Source organism: Bos taurus, chromosome 5 (genome assembly GCF_002263795.3).
Source record: "Bos taurus isolate L1 Dominette 01449 registration number 42190680 breed Hereford chromosome 5, ARS-UCD2.0, whole genome shotgun sequence".
Classification (NCBI taxonomy): Eukaryota; Metazoa; Chordata; class Mammalia; order Artiodactyla; family Bovidae; genus Bos; species Bos taurus.
This window is the reverse complement of record NC_037332.1, coordinates 69,688,525-69,714,616: the sequence shown is the minus strand read 5'-3', so window position 1 is coordinate 69,714,616 and position 26,092 is coordinate 69,688,525. Positions and strand designations below refer to the sequence as shown.

Genomic DNA, 26,092 nt, shown 5'->3' with positions numbered 1-26,092 from the left:
TGTCCATTGAGTTGGTGATGCCATCCAACCACCTCATCCTCTATTGTCCACTTCTCCTCCTGCCTTCAATCTTGCCCAGCATCAGGGTCTTTTCTTTTTTTTTTTTTCTCAGGGTCTTTTCTAAGGAGTTAGTTCTTCTTCACATCAGGTGCCCAACGTATTGGAGTTTCAGCTTCAGCATCAGTCCTTCCAATGAATATTCAGGACTGATTTCCTTTAGGATGGACTGGTTGGATCTCCTTGCATTCCAAGGGACTCTCGGGAGTCTTCTCCAACACCACAGTTCAACAGCATCAATTCTTTAGCACTCAGCTTTTTTTATAGTCCAATTCTCACATCCATACATGACTACTGGAAAAACCACAGCTTTGACTAGACAGACCTTTGTTGGCAAAATAATGTCTCTGCTTTGTAATATGCTGTTTAGGTTGGTCATAGCTTTTCTTCCAAAGAGCAGGCATCTTTTAATTTCATGGCTGCAGTCACCATCTGCAGTGATTTTGGAGCCCCCCAAAAATAAAGTCTGTCACTGTTTCCATTGTTTCCCCATCTATTTGCTATGAAGTGATGGGACCGGATGCCATGATCCTAGTTTTTTGAATATTGCGCTTTAAGCCAACTTTTTCACTCTTCTCTTTCATTTTCATCAAGAAGCTCTTTAGTTCTTCTTCGCTTTCTGCACTATGTGTACTTGTTTTAAAAGCATAGCCCGAATTACACTTTATTGCTATTGTTCACAAGTTTGTCCTTCTTACTAAGTCACAAACTTCTCAGGACAGTGTCTGTCTAGTTATCTGTGTATTAAATACCTAGGATACTTCTTGACACATAGTAGATGCTCAATAGCTATTTGTTGACTAAATGAATGAATGAACACGATTGATGTCCGTGAGGCTTTGACATTAAGTAGAAGATTCCTTCTAGAACCACTGCAATAAAGACTGTGCAATATTCCAGCCCTGAGCTACCCAAAGGTGGTTTAGAAAACAGAGACACCATCTATTTTGAAATAACTTTTAATGTTTTAAAATGTAACTAGTGCGCACAATACATGTTTTAGCAGTAGAAGAATGAAAATGTGTGTATGGTGTTTAGGAAAATTGACATTACAAAACATGACCATGTTAAGATTCTCAAACGTAGAAGTAAACATTTAAGTAAAAACCAAATACACAACATGCTAAGGGACAGGATTTAAAAATCCTAATAAATGTACTTGCTTACATCCAGACTTGGGACATTGAGATTTACTTTGCCACTTAAAAAAAAAAAAATGCAGAATGCCCTTCATTTTAAAATGCATTAAAGTTTGCAGATTGTTTTCCTGCTGGCAACTATAGTATAATCAAGTATATAAGAATACCAGGCAGATTCCAATCTGTTAGTAAAAAAGTATACCACCTGGTCTTCTAGTTAAATGTACAGCTCACTGGGAAAGTGACCAAAAGTCACGCTACACACTACCTTTCAGACCCTCTGGCTATCCAGGCCCCAAAGTGAGCAGTTGAAAACAACTTCAACTTAAGAGAAAATGCAAACAAAAATCTACAGCACCTTATGATCTCTAAGCACAGGAAACAGGCAGAATGGACATACAGGAGGAGGGAAAAAATGGGTAAGACCAATGATATGCTCTTCAGTAAATTCCACTTCTACGTAGCTGCTCAATGGACAGAATGGTGATTTATGTATTGGTCACTGGGAGAAAAAAGCTGATGTTCAACATTTCCTCAATTTGGCAGATCCCTCCAAAAGATCAGAGATAAGTTATCCACACAATAATTTCCCAGGCCTTCATCAAATCACTAGGTAGCACCATAATGGTAGAGGTCATGGTGAGGAAGAGGAGGCAAGGAAAAACGAAGCATTAATCTTTTTCTTCCTACTTGCTCTTCTCCACCAGACGGCTAAGGTTCAAGGAGTCCTCAGAAAATCAAACCATCCAAAATGCATTTTATGCAAATAAAGCATTTGCCGGTAGTGCTTCCCTCAACACTTCAGAAGCATGTAATCTGAAGACAAGCAGATTTCTCTAGGATCCCGACAAGCAGTGCCAGCGTGGCAAAGTTTAATGCACTAGAGTGGCAAATGATGATGGTACTGAGAAGAGCTTCTTGGTCACAGTGGGGTAAGAATCAAATCCACAGAGAAGGCATTTGCTAGCATGTTATATGCTTAAAGAAGAAAAAGAATCCAAAGTTCATCTGTTTCTTTTTCAGAAGTGAATTTCACTGAGAATGCAGTCTCATTTTATCAACTTTTTCTTACAAGTAAATTCAAGTTACCAATTCAAACCACTCCTGCCTTATGTAAAAATATTAAAATCTTATATAAACCTTACCAATGGCCTGAGAAATGCAAGGACATTCACAAAGAGATGTGTGCAAAAAGTGTTTCTCTCAGAGAGCAGCATAAGTTGCAAGAAGAATCCACCCTCTAGAATGAGATTTTAGAAGGGGTTTGTTTCTATTTCCATTAAATCATCAAGGGAGGTTTTATCTAAAATTTGTATGTAGCATAAAAATGTATTTAATACGTTTAAATTCTAAACAAATACTGACCATCGGTATCACCAGATGTGATTAGGTATATTTGTAGAATTTGAGGACTTACTATGTAAGTTTCTATTACATATGAATAAAATTTAATTTGTACATTTTAAATACAATTATCCTTACTTCACATCATTTATTTAGAACCTCAGTCCCCTTGGTTATGATCACAACTTTCAACCCTTTAAGAAGCTGTACCAAAGTTAAAAAAAAAAATCATTAGATTTGATAGTAACAGGTGAGGAAATACAACTCCTTAAGGGTTGAATGAATAAGCCATATATAAATGCTTAAGAAAACATTTACAAGTATTATATAGGTAATAGAATTAAATACAAATTGCTTTCTGTTTGTTAAAAAGTCTCTTTAGGACTCGAAAATGGTGCACATGTAGGGACATTGTGATGTGCGTGTCTCTACAACGCTGACATTACTGGGTTACACAACTTCGGGCTAACACTGTGCCTCGCACAGGATCGAGAATGTGCCCCTCTGTAATGCCGCTGGTGGAAATAGACTGGGTACCTAAGGGCTGGGCTTCCAATCTCTTTTCCAATGTCATTTCCTCTTTAGTTAGTAGATGAAGAAGCTTCTGCCTTCCCTGTGGCTTCCTCACCGAACAGCAGCTTTCGGAGTATATTTGCATAAAATGGTCCGTACACTTGTTTGTTGAGATTCACGATGTTTGCGTATTGCAAGCCCAGTGACTCCAGCTCTTGCTGAACGACAGCAAGGCCTCCTGGCACAGGGGGCATGCATCTTGGAGGGCTTGGCAGACAAAGCAGGCTTTTCATGTATAGCTGGATTCGTTTATCTGGGGGAAAAGAAGATATGTTTATCTGTCCTATTATTAAAGCATGTACTTTTTAAACATGAGAATAGTAATTGTGGTAGATGGATTGCAACAACATCCTCAATTCTTTACCCCTTCCCTATACTCATGCCCTTTCCAAGGTAGCCTGGCAGTTCTTCCCATCAGGGCTGGAGTCTGGGTGCCCAGGCCTTGGATCAGGGATGGCCTTCTGACCTGCTTTGGCCCATACAGAATGTGGCTGGAGTGATGGTGTGTATGTTTCATGCTCAAGAGGCATGGTTTGAATCATTCCTTTCAGCCTACCACCACCATGTAAACAAGCCTGGGCCAGATGAGAGCCCATATCAAGGGAAGCCCAGCTATTCCATCTTAGGCCATCTTAGACCAACCAGTAGCCAACCAAATCCCAAACACTTGAGATAGCCCAGGCGAGACCAGCAGAGCTAACTACCCATGCGGCTGCTTACCATAAATGCATGCATTGAGTCCAGCAAGACCAAATGAACTGCCTAGTTGCCCCACAGACTGGTGAGCAATGACAGATGGAGTCTTAGGGAAATCTGTTACGCAGTAATAGCTAACTAATAAAACATGCACAGCACTTTCAGGGTGGAGTGGGGAATCTTTTATAAAAATTCAAATGTCCATAATTTTAGTTATATATCCTAAAGCTGAGTATGTAAACTGGGACTGCTAGTTTAGCCCAGATAGTGTTTTTCTAAAAAACAGTAGCTATTTAAAATGAGGGGCTTTCACATAGAAAATCAAATTTTTTGTTCTTCTTGAAAAATCTACAGATCTGGCAAACTTGGGAGCCCAAACTGCCACATGGCAAAGGTGAGCATACATCTGGGTTTTCTCAGGACAGCTGAAGTTGACACTCGCTGTCTTGGTCTTAATAAAAAGAACACTTTCAACAGTGTCCCGGGTTAGAAAATAAATTATATGATCACCCCTCATGTGGGCAAGAATCTGGAGGCATTGAAGAAGGACCACCCCAACTGGCACTGCCACCTTCTCCACTCTTCCTGCTTCGGGGCATCTGCATTTGAGAAGACTTCACAAATGCATGCAAATGCTTAAAAAAGGGAAGCTAAGGTGTCCTGGACAAATGGCACTGGACAAGCCAGACCTGGTCCAGCGCAGGCTGCTCCGAGGACATTCTCTGGCTCTGGAAACAGAAATCTCACAAGAACATTTACTAAGGAAAATGAGTGAGTGAGTGAAGTTGCTCAGTCCTGCCTGACTCTTTGCGACACCACGGACTGTAATCCACCAGGCTCCTCTGTCCATGGGGTTTTCCAGGCAAGAATACTGGAGTGGATTGCCATTTAAATACACTCATCTAATACAGACAGCTGTAATATTACTGAAATTCTTATATCCAAACACGTCTACCCCAAATCATACATTTCAGCCAGATCTGACCTAGAACTCAAAGTGCCCAGTGTTCCATGTCTATATCTTAGCCCAGACTATTTCCTGTTACTAGAATGCCCTTCCATCTCACTTCATCTCTGCCAAAGTCGAGAGCACCCATGCTGATATTAAAGTCACCTCCTTTCTGTGGCTTTCCTTACCATCTGTTATACTCTCACCCCTTATTATTGTTACTTGAGAACTTCTCTCTCTCACTTCTCAGATAGTAGGCATTCTGAGGGTGAGGGCTACTTTTTTAGCCTTTATTTCCCTGGTTTGGTAGGCAGCAGGTATGTCATAAATGTTGACTGTAGTGAAGTGAGAATGGAATGAAAAAGGTCTATGAAGATAAACCTCAAACTGAAAACACAAGGAGCCAGAGAGGAATGGGGGCTGAATAAGACCTGAGCCTTATCCATAATTTTTCAACAAGAGGAAATTATTCATGGAGGGATCACTTGTACAGTTGAAAATTACTTTTTAAAAATGTAGGTGGCTATTAGCATGCAAACAATTTCCACAGCAGGTAATCCATAGATCATTTTTATCGTATACATTTGAAAAAATTGGTTTGAAAGAAAACTTGCTTTCTAATTATCTTTTTTAAAGGTGAAGAACATAGTGGGAGTTGTGATTTTATTGTAAATAAATAGCACATCAACTGAGAACAGAAGACGGCAGACTGTGGGTACCATGAACAACAGAGGAGGAAAGCTAGGGCTAAGCTGGAGCCCTTCTTCTGTCCCAGGGATCCCTCTAAGGTCTAATGTATTCTAGCTCCTCTGTGGGCAGAGAATTCAGAGCAAATGGTCCACTAAACTCCCTGTCAGGCTGGCTGCTCAACTCTCATGAGCCCAGGTCTATTTTTGTCACAGTTATGGTCCGGATACTTTTCTGTGAGACTGTTTAAAGAATGCAGGTCTTTCAAAACTGTTATTATGCTGACAAGTAGTTCTGTCTCTTCTGTGGACGAGTCAGTTTTTAGGCCAAGACTAAAGTGATGGAAGTGTCTGTCCATTTAGGAGCAGCCAAACCCAACCCCTGCCAAAGACATGTCCTTGGCTTCCAGAGCCTAGGGAGAGACGCTCAAGTGAGTCATGCAAGTTGCTAGGCAACAATACTTTGAACAAGGTTACAAAATACTTTCAATTTGCAAAAGAACAGGAAACTTGGAATAGGGAGGGCTGGGTGGAAAAAAGTGGCTTGACTGGATTTTAAGAGGCCTCCTCAGGCTGGGGCATCTCCTGGCCCCCAGCTTCCCCCTCTCTCTCTGGCGCTGCCAGTAGTTCCCTGATCTAAAGCAAGGGCACAGAGAACACCTGAGACTCTGGCCAGCCTGTCAATGGGCAGCAGGGCTCCAGCTCTGACTGGAGTCACATCAGAGCAGGTGAGAATGTGAGTCAGACAGGAAGACTCCCTACCCTGAGACCCACTGGTTATATGGCCTCAGGTGAGAGATACTTGACTGCTCCAGTTCTCCATGCATTCATTCATCCACTCCACTGCCGACTTAAAAAAAAATGCACAATGTGAGAGTTGCAAATTGAGTTCTATTTGGGGCAAAATGAGGACTGCAGCCTGGGAGACAGCACCTCAGATAGCTCTGAGAGACTGTTCCAGAGTCATAGGGGAAAGGGACAGTATATATGTGATTTTGGTGAAGGGGGAATGCTGGTGCTGCTGCTGTTAAGTCGCTTCAGTTGTGTCCGACTCTGTGCGACCCCATAGACAGCAGCCCACCAGGCTCCCCGATCCCTGGGATTTTCCAGGCAAGAGTACTAGAGTGGGGTGCCATTGCCTTCTCCAATGCATGAAAGTGAAAAGTGAAAGTGAAGTCGCTCAGTCGTGTCCAACTGTTAGGGACCCCATGGACTACAGCCTACCAGGCTCCTCCATTCACGGGATTTTCCAGGCAAGAGTACTAGAGTGGGGTGCCATTGCCTTCTCCGGAAGGGGGAATACATGCAATCAAAAACATATTTTACAAAAGGTTTCTGCTAGTTTCGTGAAGCTTCTGCTAGTCACAAGAAACAGTCATCACTATGAAGGATTTTAGTGTTTTTCCAAATATGAGGAGATACGTGAATTGGGCTCATAAAATCAGCTCCAGAGAATATCTAACTACGTGAAGACCTATCCTGCCAGTTTTCCCCTGAGCACAGAGTGCCTCTTTTCTATTCTCCATCCTGAACTCCTTTCAGGGGGTGTTGGAGGTCAGCAGCTGTAGCAGCACATGATTTAATCCTTAGAGAGGTAGATGGCAAGTGCCAATCTGTGATTGACACCTCAGATATCTATTAAAGGTCATCTCTGGGCCCCGCCCCCCATGGTCTGGGGAAATTGCGATGAGCAAAGATGCATCCCATCCTCCTCACGAGACCTGTGCACTAGCGAGGGTCTCCTGGTATGAGGCAGAGATGGCTGACAGCCTGCCCCTCCTCCTCCAAGAAGCACCATGGCCCACGTGCTGGCTGTACAGCCGGAGGTGACAGGCTGTGACGCGCTTGTCAGCAGTGAAGGTCATGCAGGCAGGGCTCGGCCACAGGCAGCTGAGGTTATGCTGTGTGTGTTACTGTCCTCACTGCCACCCCTCGAAGCCCACGTGCTGCACACCAGAGCTCTTACGTGGCCTGGGTGGATTAGATCACCAGCATCCCATGTCCCCAGGGATAAGGTTGAAAGACACCCTTTAAGAATCTCAGCTAAATAATAACCAGTGTTTGTGTTCCTATAGAAGTCAGTGCGGTGCTTTGAAAACTTGCAGATTCCTCCTGGAATGTTTGGATATTCAAATTCCACACTCTTTCCTCCATCTGATCCTCTCCCACTGCAGCTGACACTTGCTTTGTCTCCCACATCACCCTTGTCCCCTTCTTATGGCCACAGCACCCTGATTCTGTCTGGGGGAAACAACTGCTTCCCTAGTTTCAGATCAGGTGTTCAGGTAAAGCTGACTCACCTTGGCTCCAGGAACTGAACACATGTCTTGGGGTTAAGTTTCTTCCACTCTGGCCACCAAAAATGGGTTGTGACCACCAAGTGGAGCTAATGGGATTCAATTCTGGGGTCATAGTTTGAGCTAAGAGGGGAGGGAAACTGACTTTTTTTTTTTTTGGCTTGATTTAAATATTGAAACATGCAGGCTGGAGTGGAAGTCATCTTGTTATGCTGGGAAGAGACTATTTTAGAGACAGCCATCCCAGAGGAAGGCAGCGCTGAGGGACCACAAGTGGGAAACAGTGCCAAGACATCATCTGAACTCTGATCAAGCTGTACCAGCAGCCAACCCCCCAACTGCTCTTTTCTGTGATATGAGCAAGTACAGTCCCTTCCTACTTAAGCCACTTTGTTGTTTAGTCACTAAGCCATGTCTGACCCTTTGCAACCCCATGGACTGTAGCCCGTCAGGATCATCTGTCCATGGGATTTCCCAGGCAAGAATACTGGAGTGGATTTCCTTCTCCAGGGAATCTCCCAGAACCAGGGATCAAACCCAGGTCTCCTGCTTGGCAGGCAGATTCTTTACCACTGAGCCACTTGGGAAGCCACTTTAGAGTTTTAAATTATCTGTCACAGGTAACAGAAAAAAGTCCTGATACATTCTCCATTTCCCCAACTCACCAACACAATTTGATCCTGAGATATTCATTTTCTTAGCAATCAAGTAGGAAAAAAAAAAATCCCCCACTATGCCTCTCAGTTCTATGGCCCTTTTAAATTTTAGTCTTTCTAAGCCTAACCAAGCAAGGGGCCTCAGCTCACACAGGTTAGCTTCTATCAGAGCATGGGTCTACTTTCTGTGAACATACTGCCATCTGGTTTGGATTGCTGTATTGATCTAGGAATTTAAAATGATGGCAGCATGATGTTATTTTCTTCATAAAACTCTATCAGCTGGGTAGTAAGGTAGAAGACCCTGAAACATCCCCCCACTCCACTACATATACACACATAAGCAGCAGTGAGTCCCAAAGCTTTGAAAATATTAATGCTTTCTTCATGTTTTCAATATTTATTCACCAAGAGAAGCAGGTAATCTGTTTAAGACTAAAATTTGACTGATACTTAACATTAGCCAAAGCCAGCATGGTAAAGTATATTGACATTGAAGCAGAAACCAATAAAAATATACAGACTCACCAATTAAAGACCAGATAGGATTGTCTTCTTCTTCGATGCTTGAGAATTGGCCTACAAGGTTATCTTGAACCTCAGCATTTAAAGTTGGTAAACCTCTCTCCATTAGGGTCTTGTTAACCTCAACACAAATCTGAATGCCAATAGAATTCAGAACTTCCTTCAAGTTAAAGGTCCTACAAAATATGAAACAATAATTCCACCAGGGACAGCTTTTATTCATCAGGTTTTTGTTTGTTTAAAAAATATACCAGCTTGTTTCAAATGTATACCAATTTTATCTTCTATAGACAAAAATTATCTCTATTAGAATGAGCTTAGAAAATAGGAAACTCCTCCCAACCACCAAGCTTTATATGCATCAGACTTTTAAATGCTTAAAACCACCAGTTCTGTAGGAAATACAAAAAGCACAGACAGAAAAATGTGGTCCCTAAAAATAAATCTGCAACCCCATTTTCAGGCAGGGCTATCAGAAAAGGATAGAAAATATTTGTTTAATTTGCAAAATAAACCCTCTGGCCTGAGTGGATTCAGTCATAGATTTTGTTTTTAATGTGCTTAGAAAATAAGATAGAATCAATTCATTTATCCATGCCTGTGCAGGAAACCTTTAACACCAACCAAGAACAAGAAATAAAGATATTCAGAGGCCAACACCATAAAGACAAATTACCTAAACCTCTTGACCTATCATGATGAAAGATAAGAGACTCTTTCCCACTGTTACTTTCAAGTAGCTGATCAATAATTCCAAATATATACAGTCTGGAAAGATGTAAAAAGTAGTTAGTGGTGGTGATTTAATAGGTAATGAAAAAGGTATAATAGGAAGCAGCATTTGCTGTGTCCACACTATTGTAAATGATATTGAAAATTGCATCTCGCTATTCAGAAAGGATCTTTAAGACAACTTTGTGCAAAATGGATTAAAGGATAAGAGAAGGGGGGATGGTGGTGAGAGGAATTAGACAAAACAACAAAACAATCAGATAGGCAGAACAACTATAAAGAAGATGACTTAACAACTAAATAGTTATTAAGAGCTAACATTTATCAAGCACTTACCACGTGCCACACACCTGCACTAAATGCTACACACGAGTCATATTCAGTTCAGTTCAGTCGCGTCCGACTCTTTCGACCCCATGAACGGTAGGTAGCACACCAGGCCTCCCTGTCCATCACCAACTCCCGGAATTTACCCAAACTTATGTCCATCGAGTCAGTGATGCCATCCAGCCATCTCATCCTCTGTCGTCCCCTTCTCCTCCTGCCCCCAATTCCTCTCAGCATCAGGGTCATCAAATGGTACATTACAAATGTCATCTTAAGTTGCCATAACTCTAAGGTAGTATCTTTATATCTCTTCTTACAAGTGAAGCCAGGAGACTCAGAGTGACTCAGGATCTTATTCAATGGTACATTACAAGTCAGCAGCACAGCTAGGATTTAAACCCTGGTTTGTCTAATCCAAAAGCCTGTCCTTTTAGTAAGCATTTTGCCATGTGCTTCATATGAATACTTAGGCAGTACTGGAGGGCTTCCCAGGTGGCTCAGTAGTAAAGAATCTGCCTGCCAATACAAGATACACAGAGATGGGGGTTCAGTCCCTGGTTAGGGAGATCTTCTGGAGTAGAAAATGGCAACCTACTCCAGTAATCTTGCCTAGAGAATTCAATGGACAGAGGAGCCTGTTGAGCTATAGTCCATGGGGTTGCAAAGAGTTGGACACAACTGAGCAGCTAACACTAAGCAGTATTTGGGGACTCACTAAAGGCTTAATAACTTAGAATTCCCGGAAAATAATGGTTAACCAGTGTGGGGAAATGCTAAGAGCAGGTTTCTGCAAAATCAGAGCAGGTTTCTTTTCCTTACAGGTCTTGGGTCCTGGAATGTGAAAGAAAAGAGCCTGGCAGGTTAGCACCAGGATCAGTAGAAAGGGCAGGGACTTGACAGTCAGGCTTGGGCTCGGGCTTTGGCTTGGCCTTTTCTTGGTGTACAGCCCAAGGCAAATCCTATTCTCTCTGAGCTTTAGGTCAAAATGAGAACTCTGGATTGCCGGAACCACTTGGGCTAGTTTGGCTTTTAAGATTCTAGGATTTTATCAAGTCACGCATGTGCTCTCTGAATAATAAGCAGGAAGATGGGATGTTGGATGTATTAGGTGTAAAATCCCTGAAAACACCTGAGAGGACAGTCAGCAAGAGAAGCTGACACATAGGAGACCCATGGAAACACCCGGTCATTGGCCAGGATTAGAAATTTTCTGACTTGGACAGGATTCCCAATAATACAAAATTGAAATGAGATTCTAGTATTCAATGATGGTTTGATACTGAGAAATGAATGTGGCAAAGACAAAACTTTCACTGACTTGTAAAATATCTCTGAAGGACAGAGATGTCAGTACTTCTGTAGGCTTCACAGAGGCTGGATCTGTGAGGCTGGTAAACATTTCGTTGCAGAAAAATGATAGAGTCAGAACAACTGAATCAGAAAGCCTCTCTGATAGACCCTGAGCATGATGAATTTCTAGGTATTGTTTGTTTTTTCCACAACACTGTCAAAGGAGAGCTTGTACACACATCCGTCCTAAGTGGAAACACTACACTCACCCTGGCACCTGTTATGGAAAAGACCTCTCCCTACCAACGAGGGACATCTAAGCCTTCAGAGATATGAAAAGAAACTCTAGGAAAAGAAGGCATGAGCTAAGCTTCTCTAAAGCACGGTCCTAAATACCACATCCAGATTTTCCAAGGTTATTCATGTTCTCTGAAACACATGCAGAGCTGGAATACAAGGGAGAGCAGATAAAAACGCTGGAACTCACTCTTTGTTCATGCCTTCAAGTAGAACAGCTGAAATCCTTTTTAGTCTGACTGCAAGCTCAGGTAGGCCTTCTGTAAGAGCACCCACCATGTTATTGGTGATAAGGGCCAAGCAGGCAATCATTTTCAGTTGATTCAGCTTTTCTGTCAGTTCCTGAAGACGTGCTCCATCTGTCATGAGTGTCTAGCATATTTAAGGTTTAAAAATAGAAAAGGAAGCTCAGTACCATGAACATGTAAAATCAGCAGTGTTACATCCAAACCCCCATTTTTCATCTGATTCCAGTTAAGGTCATTAAACCACATGCAACACAGACAGACCAGCTGATACACTGTTTGAACTTAAGAATTAGAATATTGAAAACTTGAGGGAAGCCAAAGGGAAAAAAAACTCACTCACCTCTGGTAATTCTTTTTTCTGATAATCCCACTGTAACAGTTTCAAGTAACTATTATTTAGCACCAACGTAGGGCTCAGGCTTGGCTTGGAGTTGTTTTCGGCTCCAGGGGTTAAAGTAGCCTCAGAAAGAGAAAGTAACTCTTCATGGACAGATTCCTTTATCCACTCTGTAGTTTGATTAAGAGCACCTGCAAGGGAAAAGGCCACACACTTGTCCTATGGCTGACAGACTCCTTCATTTGTGCATTCCACACACGATGAACGGTAAGACGGCCATGACCCTCCAGGAGCTACGGTCCAGATGGGCAGACAGTCATGTGAGCTTGCGATTACAGCAGAAGACAGTGAGTACTAGAAGGCGCAGTAGGGTGGAGGGAGGAGAGGCTGTCTATGGTAGAGTCTAAGAGGAAGAACTCCGTAAGTGACACAAGGTGGATAGAGGAAAGATCTGTCACTCCAGGCTAAGAGAACAGGCCACACAAAGAGACGGAATAATGGGAAAGCATGGCAATTTGGATGCTACAAGCAAATCTGTACTGCTGGTCCATAAAGAAGCGGGGAAGGGAGGAGAGAGTTGCTGCAGATAGCATCAGACGGACAGACAGGCCAGCTTACACATGACCTTGAGTCTTGTGCAGAGAAGTTATCTAGATTAAAAGCAGTGGTGATTAAACATTTTGGGTTCCAGACCCCTTGGAGTGTCTGATCAGAGCTATGCCTTTCCCAACATGCTGGTATGAACACTTTTTTTTTTACTTCAGACCCAGTTCTAAGGTTTACGCCTAGAAACAAATTGTTCTTTAGACTACATTTCTTATTAAAAGTATGCATTTGGTAGAATTTATAAGGTGTCGATTGCTTTAAAATGCAGACTGAACACAGGTGCAGATTAAAAAAAAAAAAAACACCCAGAGAATGAAATAAAGAATAGTCACCCTGAAATTCTTCATCAGACCCAGCCCTTAAACAGGGGTAATTTATGAGCAGCTCCATTTGCTATACCACCCCCAGAATTTCACAACTTTACTTCTCTTCAGTTGGCAAATGTTGTTCTTGGTTTTCCCAGTTTTGTTTATAAAGAAGTAAAAGACTTGCAGTCTTTAAAAGACATCCAACAGACAGAGTGGAAACATCACGGGTATAATTACAATGTGGCGGTAATAAGCATTTATATACTACAAGTGTAATCATTTACAACTGACACATTTAAAAGCCCATTTAGTTATTTCAAACAAAAGCAACAGTGTAGCACAGAGGTTCTCAATCCTGGCTGATGGTAGAATCACCTTGGGAACTTAAAAAAGATTTTGGGTGTCGGCTCTTGGAGATTTTGATTTAATCAGCCTGAGATGGGCTCAGGCATCTGTGTTTAAACGCTTCAGGTGACCCTTATATGTAACCAGGTGTGAGTACAATTGGTAAAGCAGAAAGAGCAAGAGTTTAGAGGGAAACAAGGATTTTCTCTAAGGGATCTGCTAAGATTTCAGGGGCTTCCCAGGTGGCTCAGCGGTAAAGAAAATCCACCTGCCAATGCAGGAGAGCAGGAGACATGGGTTCCATCTCTGAATCGAGAAGATCCCCTGGAGGAAGAAATGGCAACCTACTCTAGGATTCTTGCTGGCATAATCCCATGGACAGAGGAGTCTTGCGGGCCCCAGTCCAGGGGTCCCAAAGAGTTGGACACAGCTAAGCACACATGCACGCTGCTGAGATTTCACTCCCATAAGCAAGAATATCGACTGCTCTGAGCGGCTCCAAGAGCAAGGTCAACCCTAAGAGGCATTGGTACTTGATTTTTCATATGAAAAAAAAGCCTCTCCATTAATTTCTTCAAAGGCAACTGAGCACCACTATACACTAGGTACTGTACCTTGCTTTGGAAACTAATCAAACATTTTCCCAGTGGTACTTGTCACTTAGTAGGTTCTCAAAAAGCTTCTGCTCTCTATATCACCTGGCAGGTTTCCTTTTTAATTCACTATCTCTGGAGTTAACCTTGGGCTTAAGGACTGACTCAAATAGTCTCCTTCAGATTGGCAAATTGATTTAGTCCCTGACACCTGAGATATCTTTCCCTTTTCCTGATACACACAGTGCATGCAAATCAAACTAAAAGATATAAGGTGTTTTCTGCAAACTTTCAGAAAGCAAGAGGAGGGAACACTTCCTACTGTACTTATTAGGCCAGCTCTGTGTGTGTGAGCGTGTGTTCAGATGCTCAGTCATGTCCAACTCTTTTGAAATTCCAGAATATTGAAAATAGGGGCTATTTAAAGGTTTGGACAATGCCAGGGACTCCCATTCACGTATTCTACACCATTCTCCTGGTTTACTGAATGATGCCTGTTCAGAATTGCAAAGACCGAGAGCTAGCCTGGCCCCTATTTTCAATATTCCGGAAAATATTCACACAAAATATTCCACTTTTCAGTTAGAAGAATGTAGTCTGCTTATCCGTGACATCCACTCTTTTATGCCTGGCTACACCTCACCTTTCCTTTTGTTGGTACTGATTTTGAGAAATCATTTCCTTCACTCCATGCTTTTTGCAGATGTTAATTAGAGGCCCCATGACCAGGACCAGGCAACCTCCCTACCCAGGGGTTGGCCTGGCTGAGTCGTACACCCCTTAGACTCTTTCCTGGGACTCTGAATGATGATTACAGCGTTCAAGGATGGTCCATGTTGAAGTGCACATTAACCATCTGAGGACGCAGCTGGGAATTCCCCTTGTTTTTTCCTCTCCAGATTCCTGATGCCCTCCTGATTTCTGGCCTTGCGCAGACTCAGGAAGTTTTAGCTTTTCTGTGAACTGCCCTCTCCTTCCATTCACTTCCTTTTCTGCTAAATCAGCCAGTGAGTTTCTGTTGCTTCTGATATAACTCAGCTGATACAACACAAAATTGAAAAATCCAAAGAGAAGAACGAAGGCAGCAGCTTGGTTTACTCCTGGCTTGGCCAGGGGAGACTTGGTTTCCAGTCCCAGCTTTGCTATTTCTTGGCTGCATGGCTCTGTCTTTGGGCAGGTTGCTGCTGAGCATCAGCTTGCTCAACTCTAAAATGTTGCATAAATATTTCCCAAATGCCTTGGGTGCCAGGCAAAGATAATCATAATGAAATTTCATTTATTTTTTGAAAAATATTTATGTCCCATGAGGATTTCTGAATCACATGAAATGAAGTTCCTGAGAACATTTTATCAGATATAAGAGATGATCTAAATAAATAAAACCTCTTCTTTCTGAGTATCTGAAAAATTACTTGTGGCCTGGGGGTTATGTGCCATTCTTTCCACAGATAATTTAGTTGTTGGATCTAATGTGGTTATTTTGCTGACATTTAAGACACATACCCAATCACTGCGTAAGCCTTTCTTGGGTGTATTTTAAATAGGGAGATGACATAAAATCTCTCTGTTGGCAAAATAGAATCTTTTGGGGAGTCAACTAGGAAACCCAGAGTACTTCTAAATATTGATTTTCCAAATAATTATCTTATAAAAATCATGTACACACAAAAATCCAACACTTTTGTACTTCTGTGCAGTACTGTAAGACTCTTATTTTGATAGCAGGGCACAGTGGCCGACTTTTGGCAGCGTGACTTGAGGATATAATTAACAGCTGACATACACTCTGCTTCCTGGACTCCTGATTTCTCTGGGAACATATTTAGAGCTGGGCAATAATGACCTATTTGCACAGCTGGATTCATTCTATTCTTAAATCTCTGGAAATATCCAAGTCAATGTGAAAGGTACGAGTGAAATACAAGTGACTAAGTCTGGATTTCAAGGAGAGAAACAAATCATTTGAGATGAACAAAACTGTAGTTCAACCCTATATTAAGGGATTTATTCAAGATTACAGGCCCATCTTGACTCAAGACATGGAGACATTTGTACACATGTATATGAACACACAGGGACACAAACCAACCAGTGAGTCTCAGGAAAATGCTGCTAAGAACATGGTTATCATATTAATAATTCAGGTTTCAGATCCAGGGTTGATGTAGGTTTCTATTTCCCATAATCCCTCTCTGGCTTTGAAACCAAAACAATGTAACCCTAAAGTCAAGAGAATTTTTGTTGCAGAAGGATCCTTAGACATCATCTAGCCATATCTGCCACTCAATGCTAGAACTTTCTCTGCAAATACCCTCAAGATAGTTGGTATACTGTTTGAAGAGAGTCAGTTTTGCATAGTGGTTGAATGCGTATGCTTTGGGGCAGAGACATGGCTGAGTTATCCAGGCTCTTCCACCCACTAGCAATCTCTTACTTTAACCTCAATTTCTTCCTTTATAAACAGTGGGTGATAACAGTCTCATAGGGTGATTTGTGAAGCATGAATAAGCTAATAAATGTAAGGTGTTTGGCACATAATAAGGTCTTGGCACACAATAAGTATGCAAACAAAATGTTAGCTAGCATGGGCTACTATGAGTGACAGGAAGTCCATTCTGAAGTTAAAAGAGCAGCTCCAGCTGCTAGGAAGGTCTAAATTGGCTGTTGGCTACTTCCCTCCCATGGGTCCTAGTCTGCCCTTCAGAACTTAACTAAAGCCCTGAATCACTAACCACAGGGCAGGCAGTGCTCATGGCCCACCTGAGCCAGGCACTATGGGCCCAGCTTCACTGACTGTTCCTCATGTCACCCTCAGTGGCCCCTGCCCTCTTCCCTGGACAGGCTCCAGCCTGCTGGAATCCCTTTAAAGGAGGCATGTGTTTGGCTCTGTATTCATAAGGCTATCATATTGACTGTCCTGACAGAAGAGCACAGTCCACAAGGGGAAGGTAGCATGGGGGGAATGACCTAACCCAGACTTAGACTGTGGTTGCAACTGAAGCCCAGAGGCTGCTGTCAAGGGTTTGCTAATAAGGGAACCAGTGAGCTAGCCTCTTGCCAGCTGCCCAACATCTGGCATCTCAATTTCCTCACCTGTGGAATGAAGGAAATAACAGCACCTCCCCCACTAAGGAATTGTGAGGATTCAGTGAGGTCATACTTTCTCCTCTCTCTGCTTCTGGTCTGGATTTAATGTCCACTAGTCCACTGAAACTGCTCCCATCACAGTTACCAAGGAGCCTCATACGGTCTCATACCACAATAAAGCCTTGGTCTTCATCTTTCTTGACCACTTAGCACTTGTCACAGCTGATCCCTGAACACATTCTTCACTTGTTTTGCAGGACACCACCCTCTCCTGTCTTTCTTCCCCTCTCTGGCTACACAGTCTCTGTTGTTGGATCTTTCTTCTCTTCTTAAGCTCTAGATGTGCAAGAGTCCCAGGTCAGGCCCACTCAATATCTACACTCACTGTCTAAGTAATTTCACCCAGGGTGACCCTGGGATAAGAGCATGGAGTGGACAGGAGTGTGGAGTCAGACTTCTTGGGTGAGTCCCAGCTCTACAACTCTCAAGTTGTATTATGGTGGCAAGTTATTGAGCCTCTCTCTGTCTCAGTTTCCTCATCCATAAATAGGGAGTAATTTCCTAAAATTTTTATAAAGATTAAATCAGTTAAAACAGGTAAAGTGTTTAGAATATGGTAAGCATTCTATATGTGTCAGCTACTATCCAGTTCCTTGGCTTTAGATGTACACTCCCAGTGCTCACCATTCCCCCAAACTCCAATCTCATTCCTAAATCCCTCCTGGTATCTACATATTGATGTCAAACAAGATCTCAAAGTTCACAGGTCCAAAACTGAACTCTGACTTCATCTCGTCTCCCACCCTCCTTTCCTGGGTCTCTCCCATCTTACTAATAGGCATCACTATTCATCGAGTTGCTTAGAGTCATCTTCCACTCTCGTTTTTCCCTCATCCAACTTGCAGCAAATCTTGTTACTCCATTTTCAAAATACAACCAGAACCTGATCTCTTCTCACTATCTTCTACCACCACCATTTGGACCATCCACCATCTGTGATACCACCTAATTGGTGTCCCTGTTTTCCTTCTTGCTCCCATATGATTTATTCTCTACCCAGGAGCCAGAGTGTGTTTTAAAAATAAAAAGCAAAAATAAATAAATAAATAAAAATAAAAAGCAGATGCTGCTTCCCTCTTCAAGCTCTCCGATGACTCCCCATCACATTTGGACTGAAATCCAAATTCCTCTTATTTCCTAACAAGGCTCTATAGGACCTTCCTCGGTCTACTTCTTGGCCTCAACTGTAACCACTCTTTCCTGCCTGCTCTACTCCAGCCACACTGTCTGCCCTGTGTTTGCGCAAAACACAAGCAAGTTTCCACTGCAAGGCCTTTGTACTTGCAGCTCTCTCTGGCTGGAATGTTCTTCCCTCACATCTTCACACGGCCCTTCCTCATTCCTTTGCAAACTCTGCTCAAATGTTACTTCTCTGAGAGGCCTCTCAGTCCACCTCACCTAAAAAAATCACCTCTTACCCTCACTCCTTCCCCATTACTGTCTGTTTCTTTATCCTACTTTTATTCATAGCACTAAATAACACATCCGACCATATATGCTTGTTTTTTTGTCATGCCTACTCGGCCATCTCCTTGGGAGCTGCAACTTTATTTTTTGTTCACTGTCATATCTACAGCACCCAAGATGTGTCTGGGACACAGCAGGTGGTTAATAAATGTTTCTTTCTTTTTTTTTAATGCGTAAAGAGTAGTGCTTAGCACAGTTCCTGGGGTCAAAGTTAACAGCTGTAAGTTTGTGATATTAACTTTAGAAGTCAAAAAAATGTTGAACAGAAATGCCAAAAGCCTTTAGTACTACTATTTAAGATATCAAAAACCAAAATGCCATATTTCACCCCATTTCACTATATATCCACACATATTTTACTTACTTGGAGTTTCTTCTAAAATTTCTTGGAACTTGGTTCTCTCATAATCTACCAACTGACGCTGAAGATGTGGTCTGAGACTCCGAATTGTAAAATTCACCATGTCCATTTTCATGAGGTCCAGGACATGAAATATTTGTCTAAAAATTTCAGAGTTAAAATAGTTAGGTGATCAAGAAAATCATCTGAAATTCATTAACTATTATTTATTTTACAGACTGGAAAAGATAAACATCTCCGAAATGGTTTTGAAATTCCAATCACTTTGACAAGGACACTTTTCATAAAAGGCATTACACATGCATTCCAAATGTATTCTTCCAGAGGTCTCAAGAGTATTTGCTTTAGCAAATATACTTCCAACTGATTCATTACATTCAGCCATAGACTGACAGACACTAAGAAGTATAAACAATGAGTCTTAACAATGAGACAAAAAAAGATTCAAGAAGGAATTTTCATTTGAAAGTCCCTGAAATTTTAAGGAGTCTGAATATAGTATACCCTGTATTTATTCCTAAGGAAATAAGAAAAAAAGAAAAAGAAAAGGACAGGGCAGTGAAGCGCCGGGGAAAACACTGCATTTCAGAGTTGGGCAGCCCTGTGTTCAATCAGAGCTTTACAACTGACCAGCTCTGTGGCCAGGAACAAGTTACTCAATCTCTCTGAGCCTCAGTTTCCTCACCTGTGAAAGAAAGGGACAAGATCAACCTTGGAGAAATGTTGTGAAGAGTCAATGAGATAGCGTATTAGAAATGCAGGGACAGTACCAACCACTAGGTACCAATATATGAGCAAGATGAACACCACAGATGTGATTATCACACATGGGTAATAAGATCATTCAAAGCAAGGATTCCACAGCTGAAGAATCTCAACCTGCCAGAGCTGAACACAACTCTTAAGGATATTTACAACCCATTTTACAGATGAAGAAAGTGTGACGTGAGAAACTGTCAACTTTCCCAAAGTCAGAAAATAAGGAACTTGCTATATGCAAACCAGTTTCCTCCCCTTCCCTTTCCAATACTATTACATGAAATTTAATGCTCTATGTGGCTGTATTCACACACACACACACACACACACACACAAAGGAGGGAGAAGAATTTGCCTCAATGGCAAAAAGTACTGTAGACTCCTCTTTCCTCTGGGATCACAGCTAGAGTCCTCATGATCTTACTGTACACATCACTTCCTTAGGGAAGCTGCAGCAGAGTTAGCTAACCAACCACCAAAGGTCCATTTCCCTTTCTACAGTGTGGATGTGTGGCTGGGAAATGTGATTTCACACAGCAGTCACATTGCCTAGAACCACTTCAGTCTACGTGGGGCCACAGGACTAGGCATAGTCAGTGGAATATGTCACTTCTGGGCCGAGGTGGTTAAACATTTAATATGCCTTCCTCAGGGCTTCCCAGGTGGCTCAGTGTGTTCAATCCTTGGGTTGGGAAGACCACCTAGAGAAGGGAATGGCTACCCACTCCAGTAATCTTGCCTGGAAAATCCCATGGACAGAAGAGCCTGGTGGGCTACAGTTCATGGGGTCACACTGAGCGACTAAGCAGCAGCAGCATGCCTTCCTCGTGATCTCTTCCCCATTCACCAGCTGAGTGTAAAGGACTCCAAAGACCTGGGTGGAGCCAAGGAGAGAAGGAGACTGGGTCCCTGTATGGTGCTTGAAAGGCTGCCTGACCAAGAATCCCTGACTCAGACTGTGGCGTGAGTGAAAAACAAACTTTTAGTATTTAAATCACTAAGAATTCAAGGTTTACATGTCAAAGCAGCCCCAATACCCTACCTAATCAAGGCTTCCTGTATCCTTGCCGAGATTAGGTGCCTCTGCTGGGGGCCCTATTAATCCTCTCTACTTCCCCTCCCACAGCGCTTTATCACAACTGTAATTCCTTGTTCAGGGTTGTCTCCCCATTAAATTGTAAACTCCCTGGGGTCAGAGATCATATCTGCCCCTTTCATCACTGCATCTCTAGGGCCCAGCACTGCCAACTAACACCCTCATTTGCTCATTCTATGTGAAAGTTCCACGCACACAATAAATGATTGACCCCTTGCTTAGTCAGTTTTTTCCCTAGGGTTAAGGGTTCCTTTGGGAGACCAGTTACTATTCTGTGCTCCTCAATTCCCACATTTCCCTTCTGAATGCACTCAAAGGTACCTTAAGAAAATGCAAGCAGCCAGCACTAACCTCAGCACCTCCACGATGTTGCTGGTCGCCTTCAGCTCTCGGATGTCGTCGTCTCGCACGGGGGCGCACAGCTTTCCCATGGTACTGATGACGTAGTTGGCCAGGCCTTGGATGTCAACAGCACTGTGCTCAGCCTGCTGCCTAATGAGGTCTGTGTCTAAAACTTCACAAATCTGGTTGCGAAGCCTGTTGCCACCAGGAGTCAGGAAAGAGAGGAGAATCTGCACAGGGAGAATGAACAACATCATTACATGAAGAAAGGCTGTCATTTTTTAAATTTCAGTGTCTAGATGACCAAGCTCCCTGCCCTCAGTATTTGAATGCCCTGGATATCATGGAAGTTTGCCCCGACTTGGTGGTGGATCAGAGAAGCATGACAGGGTCCTGTCCTAAAAAGAAAGCTCTATCTTCTGAATGAAAGCCTTCCCCTCCCTCCTGTGGGAAGTTACTAACACCATCATAATGAAAATAACTGGTAGGGAAGCAATAGTATTGAAAGAATTTTTAAAAGTTTACAGAGAAATCATGCAAAGAAAGAAAAAGTTGCAGATCAGGGATCCAAAAGAACCTTTTAAAGAAGGGCAAATAGTAACAGCCCCATGGGCCCCATTAGTATAATACAGTATATCTATATGTGAAATATATATTATGGGCTTCCCAGATGGCACTAGCGGTGAAGAACCCTCCTGACAATGCAGGGAATGTAAGAGACAGGGATTCGACCCTGAGTTGGAAAGATCCCTAGAGGGAGGCATGGCAACCCACTTCTGCATTCTTGCCTGGATAATCTCGTGGACAGAGGAGCCTGGTGGACTACAGTCCATAAGGTTGTAAAGAGTAGGACACAACTAAAGCAACTTAGCATGCATGCACGCACATTATATATTATGCGAGCAACCTATTCACGACACAGCAGACACTGTACTTATACACACAGCATGTGGTTAGGAGCATGATCTCTGAGCAGGAGTGCCTCAGTTCAAATACCTTCTGCCCCTCAAAGCTGTGTGACCTTGGATGAGTCAGGTAACTCAGTTTCTTTATATAAAATAGTAACAGGCATAACTACCTCACAGCATTATGGTAAGGAATAAATGAATACTCTAGTGCTTAGCACAGAGCAAGTGTCTTGTGAAATGTTAGCTATGACTGTCATTTGATTTAATTCTTGCAACTACTCAGGAGACTCCGGCTTCCCTTGTGTCTCAGATGGTAAAGACTCTGCCTGCAAGGCAAGAAACCTGAGCTCGATCCCTGGGTTGGGAAGATCCCCTGGAGAAGGGAAAGGCTATCCATTCCAGTATTCTGGCCTAGGAAATTCCACGGGCTGTATAGTTCATGGGGTCGCAAAGAGTCGGACACGACTGAGCGACTTTCACTTTACTCACTCAGGAGACTGAGACTTAGGAGAAAGCAGAAGCAGATCACTAAAGCTGACCTATCTAACCTGGGCTCTGTGCTCTGAAGTACCACAGCCGCCGCCTTACCAGCTAAGCACGGGCCTGTGTTCCTGTTGAGGGCTTGTTCCCCGTCTCCATCCTCCTCTCAGAGATGCAGGCAAAAACTCTTCCAGTGATTGAACTGGCTCAGTGTTTCAAAAGAAGCCTCCAATACTCTTTAGAGAGCAGAAAAACAGCCTCTGGGGTGGGGTGGAGTCAGAGGATTACTAATGAATACAGACAACATCAACTTGCCTCTCTGATTTCTTCAAACAGTTTGATGGCGTGTTCATACTCGGGAGGCTCAGCATTCAGTTCTGATTCCAAGACATCCCAGAAGGCCTGATGGACAATGTGCCTCACTCGACCAGCCAAGCTATGGGAATGAAATGAATCACTTTTTTTTTACATAAGCACTATTTTTCCTAATTATAAAAGAAATATGCACATTGTAGAAATCTTAGGAAATGCAGAAAAACAGAGAATAAAAACTGCTCATAATTCTATTATTAATCTTTTGACATATTTGACATATTTCAATGAATGGTCTTAATACAATTTTTTTAGTAGTGGTCTGTACAATAGTATATACTTATTTCATTGAATATTCTGTCTTAAGTGTCTCCCTTAAATTTTTTTTTAATTTAAATTTTTTTATTTTAATTGGAGGCTAATTACTTTACAATATTGTATTGGTTTTGCCACACATCAACATGAATCCACCACGAATGTACACGTGTTCCCCATCCTGAACCCCCTTCCCGCCTCCCTCCCCGTACCATCCCTCTGGGTCATCCCAGTGCACCAGCCCCAAGCATCCTATATCCTGCATCGAACCTGGACTGGCGATTAGTATGAAAACATTTTTAAAATATGACAATAATATTTAAATAGTGACCACCACATCCTTTGCTGGGTTTTAGCTCCTCCCACTTCTGCTCAGTTATTTTTTGCAGCTTTCCTTAAGTTCATCATGAGCCCATATTGGCTGAGCAGACATAATTATCCCCTAAATTTTTTAAGTGCTTCCTTCCTATAGCTTTCGACAAGTTCATAAAATTCTGTCCTAGGACTTCCCTGGTGGCACAGTGGATAAGAATCTGCCTGTCAAGGCAGCAGACACAGGTTTGATCCCTGGTCTGGGAAGATTCCACATGTCATGGAGCAACTAAGCCTGGAGCCACAACTATTGACCTTGTGTGCCACAACTACTGAAGCCTGCATCTAGAGCTTGTGCTCCACAATGAGAAGCCCACGCATGGCAACTAGAGAACGCCCATGTAAAAGCAACACCTGGTGCAGCCAAAAACAAAAATAAATAAAATTCTGTCCTAAGGAGATACCTTATTTCACCCATCCACCCTTTTTTTTTTTTTTTTTTTAATACTTTGGCCCCACTGCACAGTATGTGGGATGTTAATTCCCAGACCAGGAATCAAACCTGTGACTCCTGCATTGGCAGCAGAATCTCAACCACCAGACCACCAGGGAAGTTCCCACAGCTAGTCGTCTACACAGGTCTTCAGACCTGGTCTAGGTTTTTAGGATGAGGTGCCCAAGTTGTTCTTTCCTTAATAGCGGATGTTTCGTGGCATGGAACAGAACAGATTGGCCCCAAGGAGACATGCATTTGAATGCCTGCCAGCTCCAGCTTAGATGTCCCATTTAAAGTTGGCCAGACCACACTGCTGAAATAGGAGCCTTCCTAGGAAAGCTTCACAATAGAATAGGTGGCCACCTTGCTTTATCCTGTCAATGTCAATGCCCCAAAATAGGTGCACGTTAAAATACACATCCCTACTGAACTCCTATACCATTTTGAAACTGCTTTTAGAAAAGCACATATTTCCCTGAACTGTAATCACTTCAAGTTTCTACCCCTCACGGGGCTATGCACCTCTCTCAGACAGAGGCCACTTCTTCTAGGTACCTGCAACCATGCCTAGCGTAGTGCTTGGTATTTACTGAAGGTTTACTGAATGCATGGTGAATGAATTGATAATTTGACAGTTAAGCATGTCACTTAAATTTTCTTTTTAAAGCTCAAATAGCTAAAATATACAATAATGTTAGATATAAAAACTAGCTTTCTGAGAAGCGTGACTTAAAACTGTTTTTGTAACTGCAAATACTATACTCTACTGAGCCACTTTAAATGTTAAAAGTTAGTCTAGTTGCCTGAGTAGATTTATTCAACATAAATGCCATTCCCAATGTCTGAAACGCTGTCAAGCAATTAAAGAACAATTAGAAAGGCAAACATTGCAGGAATGGATGTTTGCTCTTGACTTTACAAGCCTCAGGTACTTGGCTTGAATGGACCAAGCAGGAATGAGCTAACACAACTTTATAGCTCCTTGAAGGATGTCAGAGTTTACGTTTTCCAAACTTCTTAGATTTCTAATTTTGGGTGGGTAGTGATGAGATCAATCAAATCATTTATAAGCATTCCTACCCAGTATCAGAAATCTGACTTATTTTACCAAGGGTTTCTCCCTAAGAAAATACTTGGTAAAATATGAGAGTCAGCCATTTTTTAAACAGTAAAGGAGACAGTGCTTTGAGAGCAATTGCCTGTCTCATTTATCACAAGTAATAAAGGATGATGCTTTGATGAAAAAAAAAATAGTATCAACTTGGCCACTGTGGAGAGTCATCTGAAAAATCAACAGCTAATGCTATGCTATTTCACTTTTAAACAAAGATAATGTGTCCTGATCCTGTGTGCTGTTTCTCTTGCTCACATTTTCTAGCCATGGCAGAAAATGAAGAGAAGGGGAATTCCTATCTCACACAGTATCAAAATACCCATGTGCAAGGCACTTACATGCCCAGGAGCATGCATTCAGAGTGAGTATTGTAGAGAACGTGAGGCTCAGATACAGTCTCAGCAGAGCCAGGATTCAAACCCTAAGGTCTGTCTGATTCTAAAGGGCCCTCATTCAGTCTGTATTTGCAACTTATGAATTTAAAGCAAATATTCCCAATTTGTCTTTTGCTGCACTTCATAAATCATACTCATTTTAAATTTAAAAATTCATTTTTATTAGTCAATAAATGTTTATTCAAAATTCAATATGTGGTAGGCCCTGTTTCAGGCACTGGGGTGTTTCGAAAAGAATCTGCTCTCAAAAAGCTTATATGTTGGCAGAGACAGAAAGACAAAAAACACATCGACTGTGAGTAAGACAATTTCAGAGCCATGAGGAAGGCAGAGGAAGACCATGTGGTCCACAGTGATGAAGAGGGTGCCCATTTGATGGGGCAGTAGAAGAAAGCTTCTCTAAGACAGTGAGTGACCTTAGAGCCAAGACACGAATGGGGAAAAGAAAGCAGCTGGTAAAGACCTATGGGAAACACATTAAAAAAGAAGGAAGACGGAAAAAAATCCTCGGGATAGGATCAAGCTGGTATGCCGCAGGATCAGCAAAGAAGCCAGTGTGGCTGAAATAAGCAGAAAGGAAGGA

At 42.3% G+C, this 26,092-nt stretch overlaps 1 protein-coding gene across 4 annotated transcripts in view; it reads right to left on the bottom strand.

Moving 5' to 3' along the window:
* Positions 1–1,000: 1,000 nt before the first annotated feature.
* Positions 1,001–26,092, bottom strand: part of TCP11L2 (t-complex 11 like 2) — a 40,958-nt gene continuing 15,866 nt past the window's right edge. For all 4 annotated transcript variants that reach the window (XM_059886662.1, XM_005206764.5, NM_001105431.1 and 1 more), the window contains 7 exons: positions 22,881–23,001; positions 21,187–21,407; positions 18,984–19,120; positions 12,157–12,344; positions 11,759–11,940; positions 8,926–9,098; positions 1,001–3,366 (listed from right to left, as the gene is read on the bottom strand). In XM_059886662.1, coding sequence (XP_059742645.1) covers positions 3,122–3,366; positions 8,926–9,098; positions 11,759–11,940; positions 12,157–12,344; positions 18,984–19,120; positions 21,187–21,407; positions 22,881–23,001 — 1,267 coding nt within the window. In that variant the 3' untranslated portion in view covers positions 1,001–3,121. The remainder of the gene's footprint in view (positions 3,367–8,925; positions 9,099–11,758; positions 11,941–12,156; positions 12,345–18,983; positions 19,121–21,186; positions 21,408–22,880; positions 23,002–26,092) is intronic.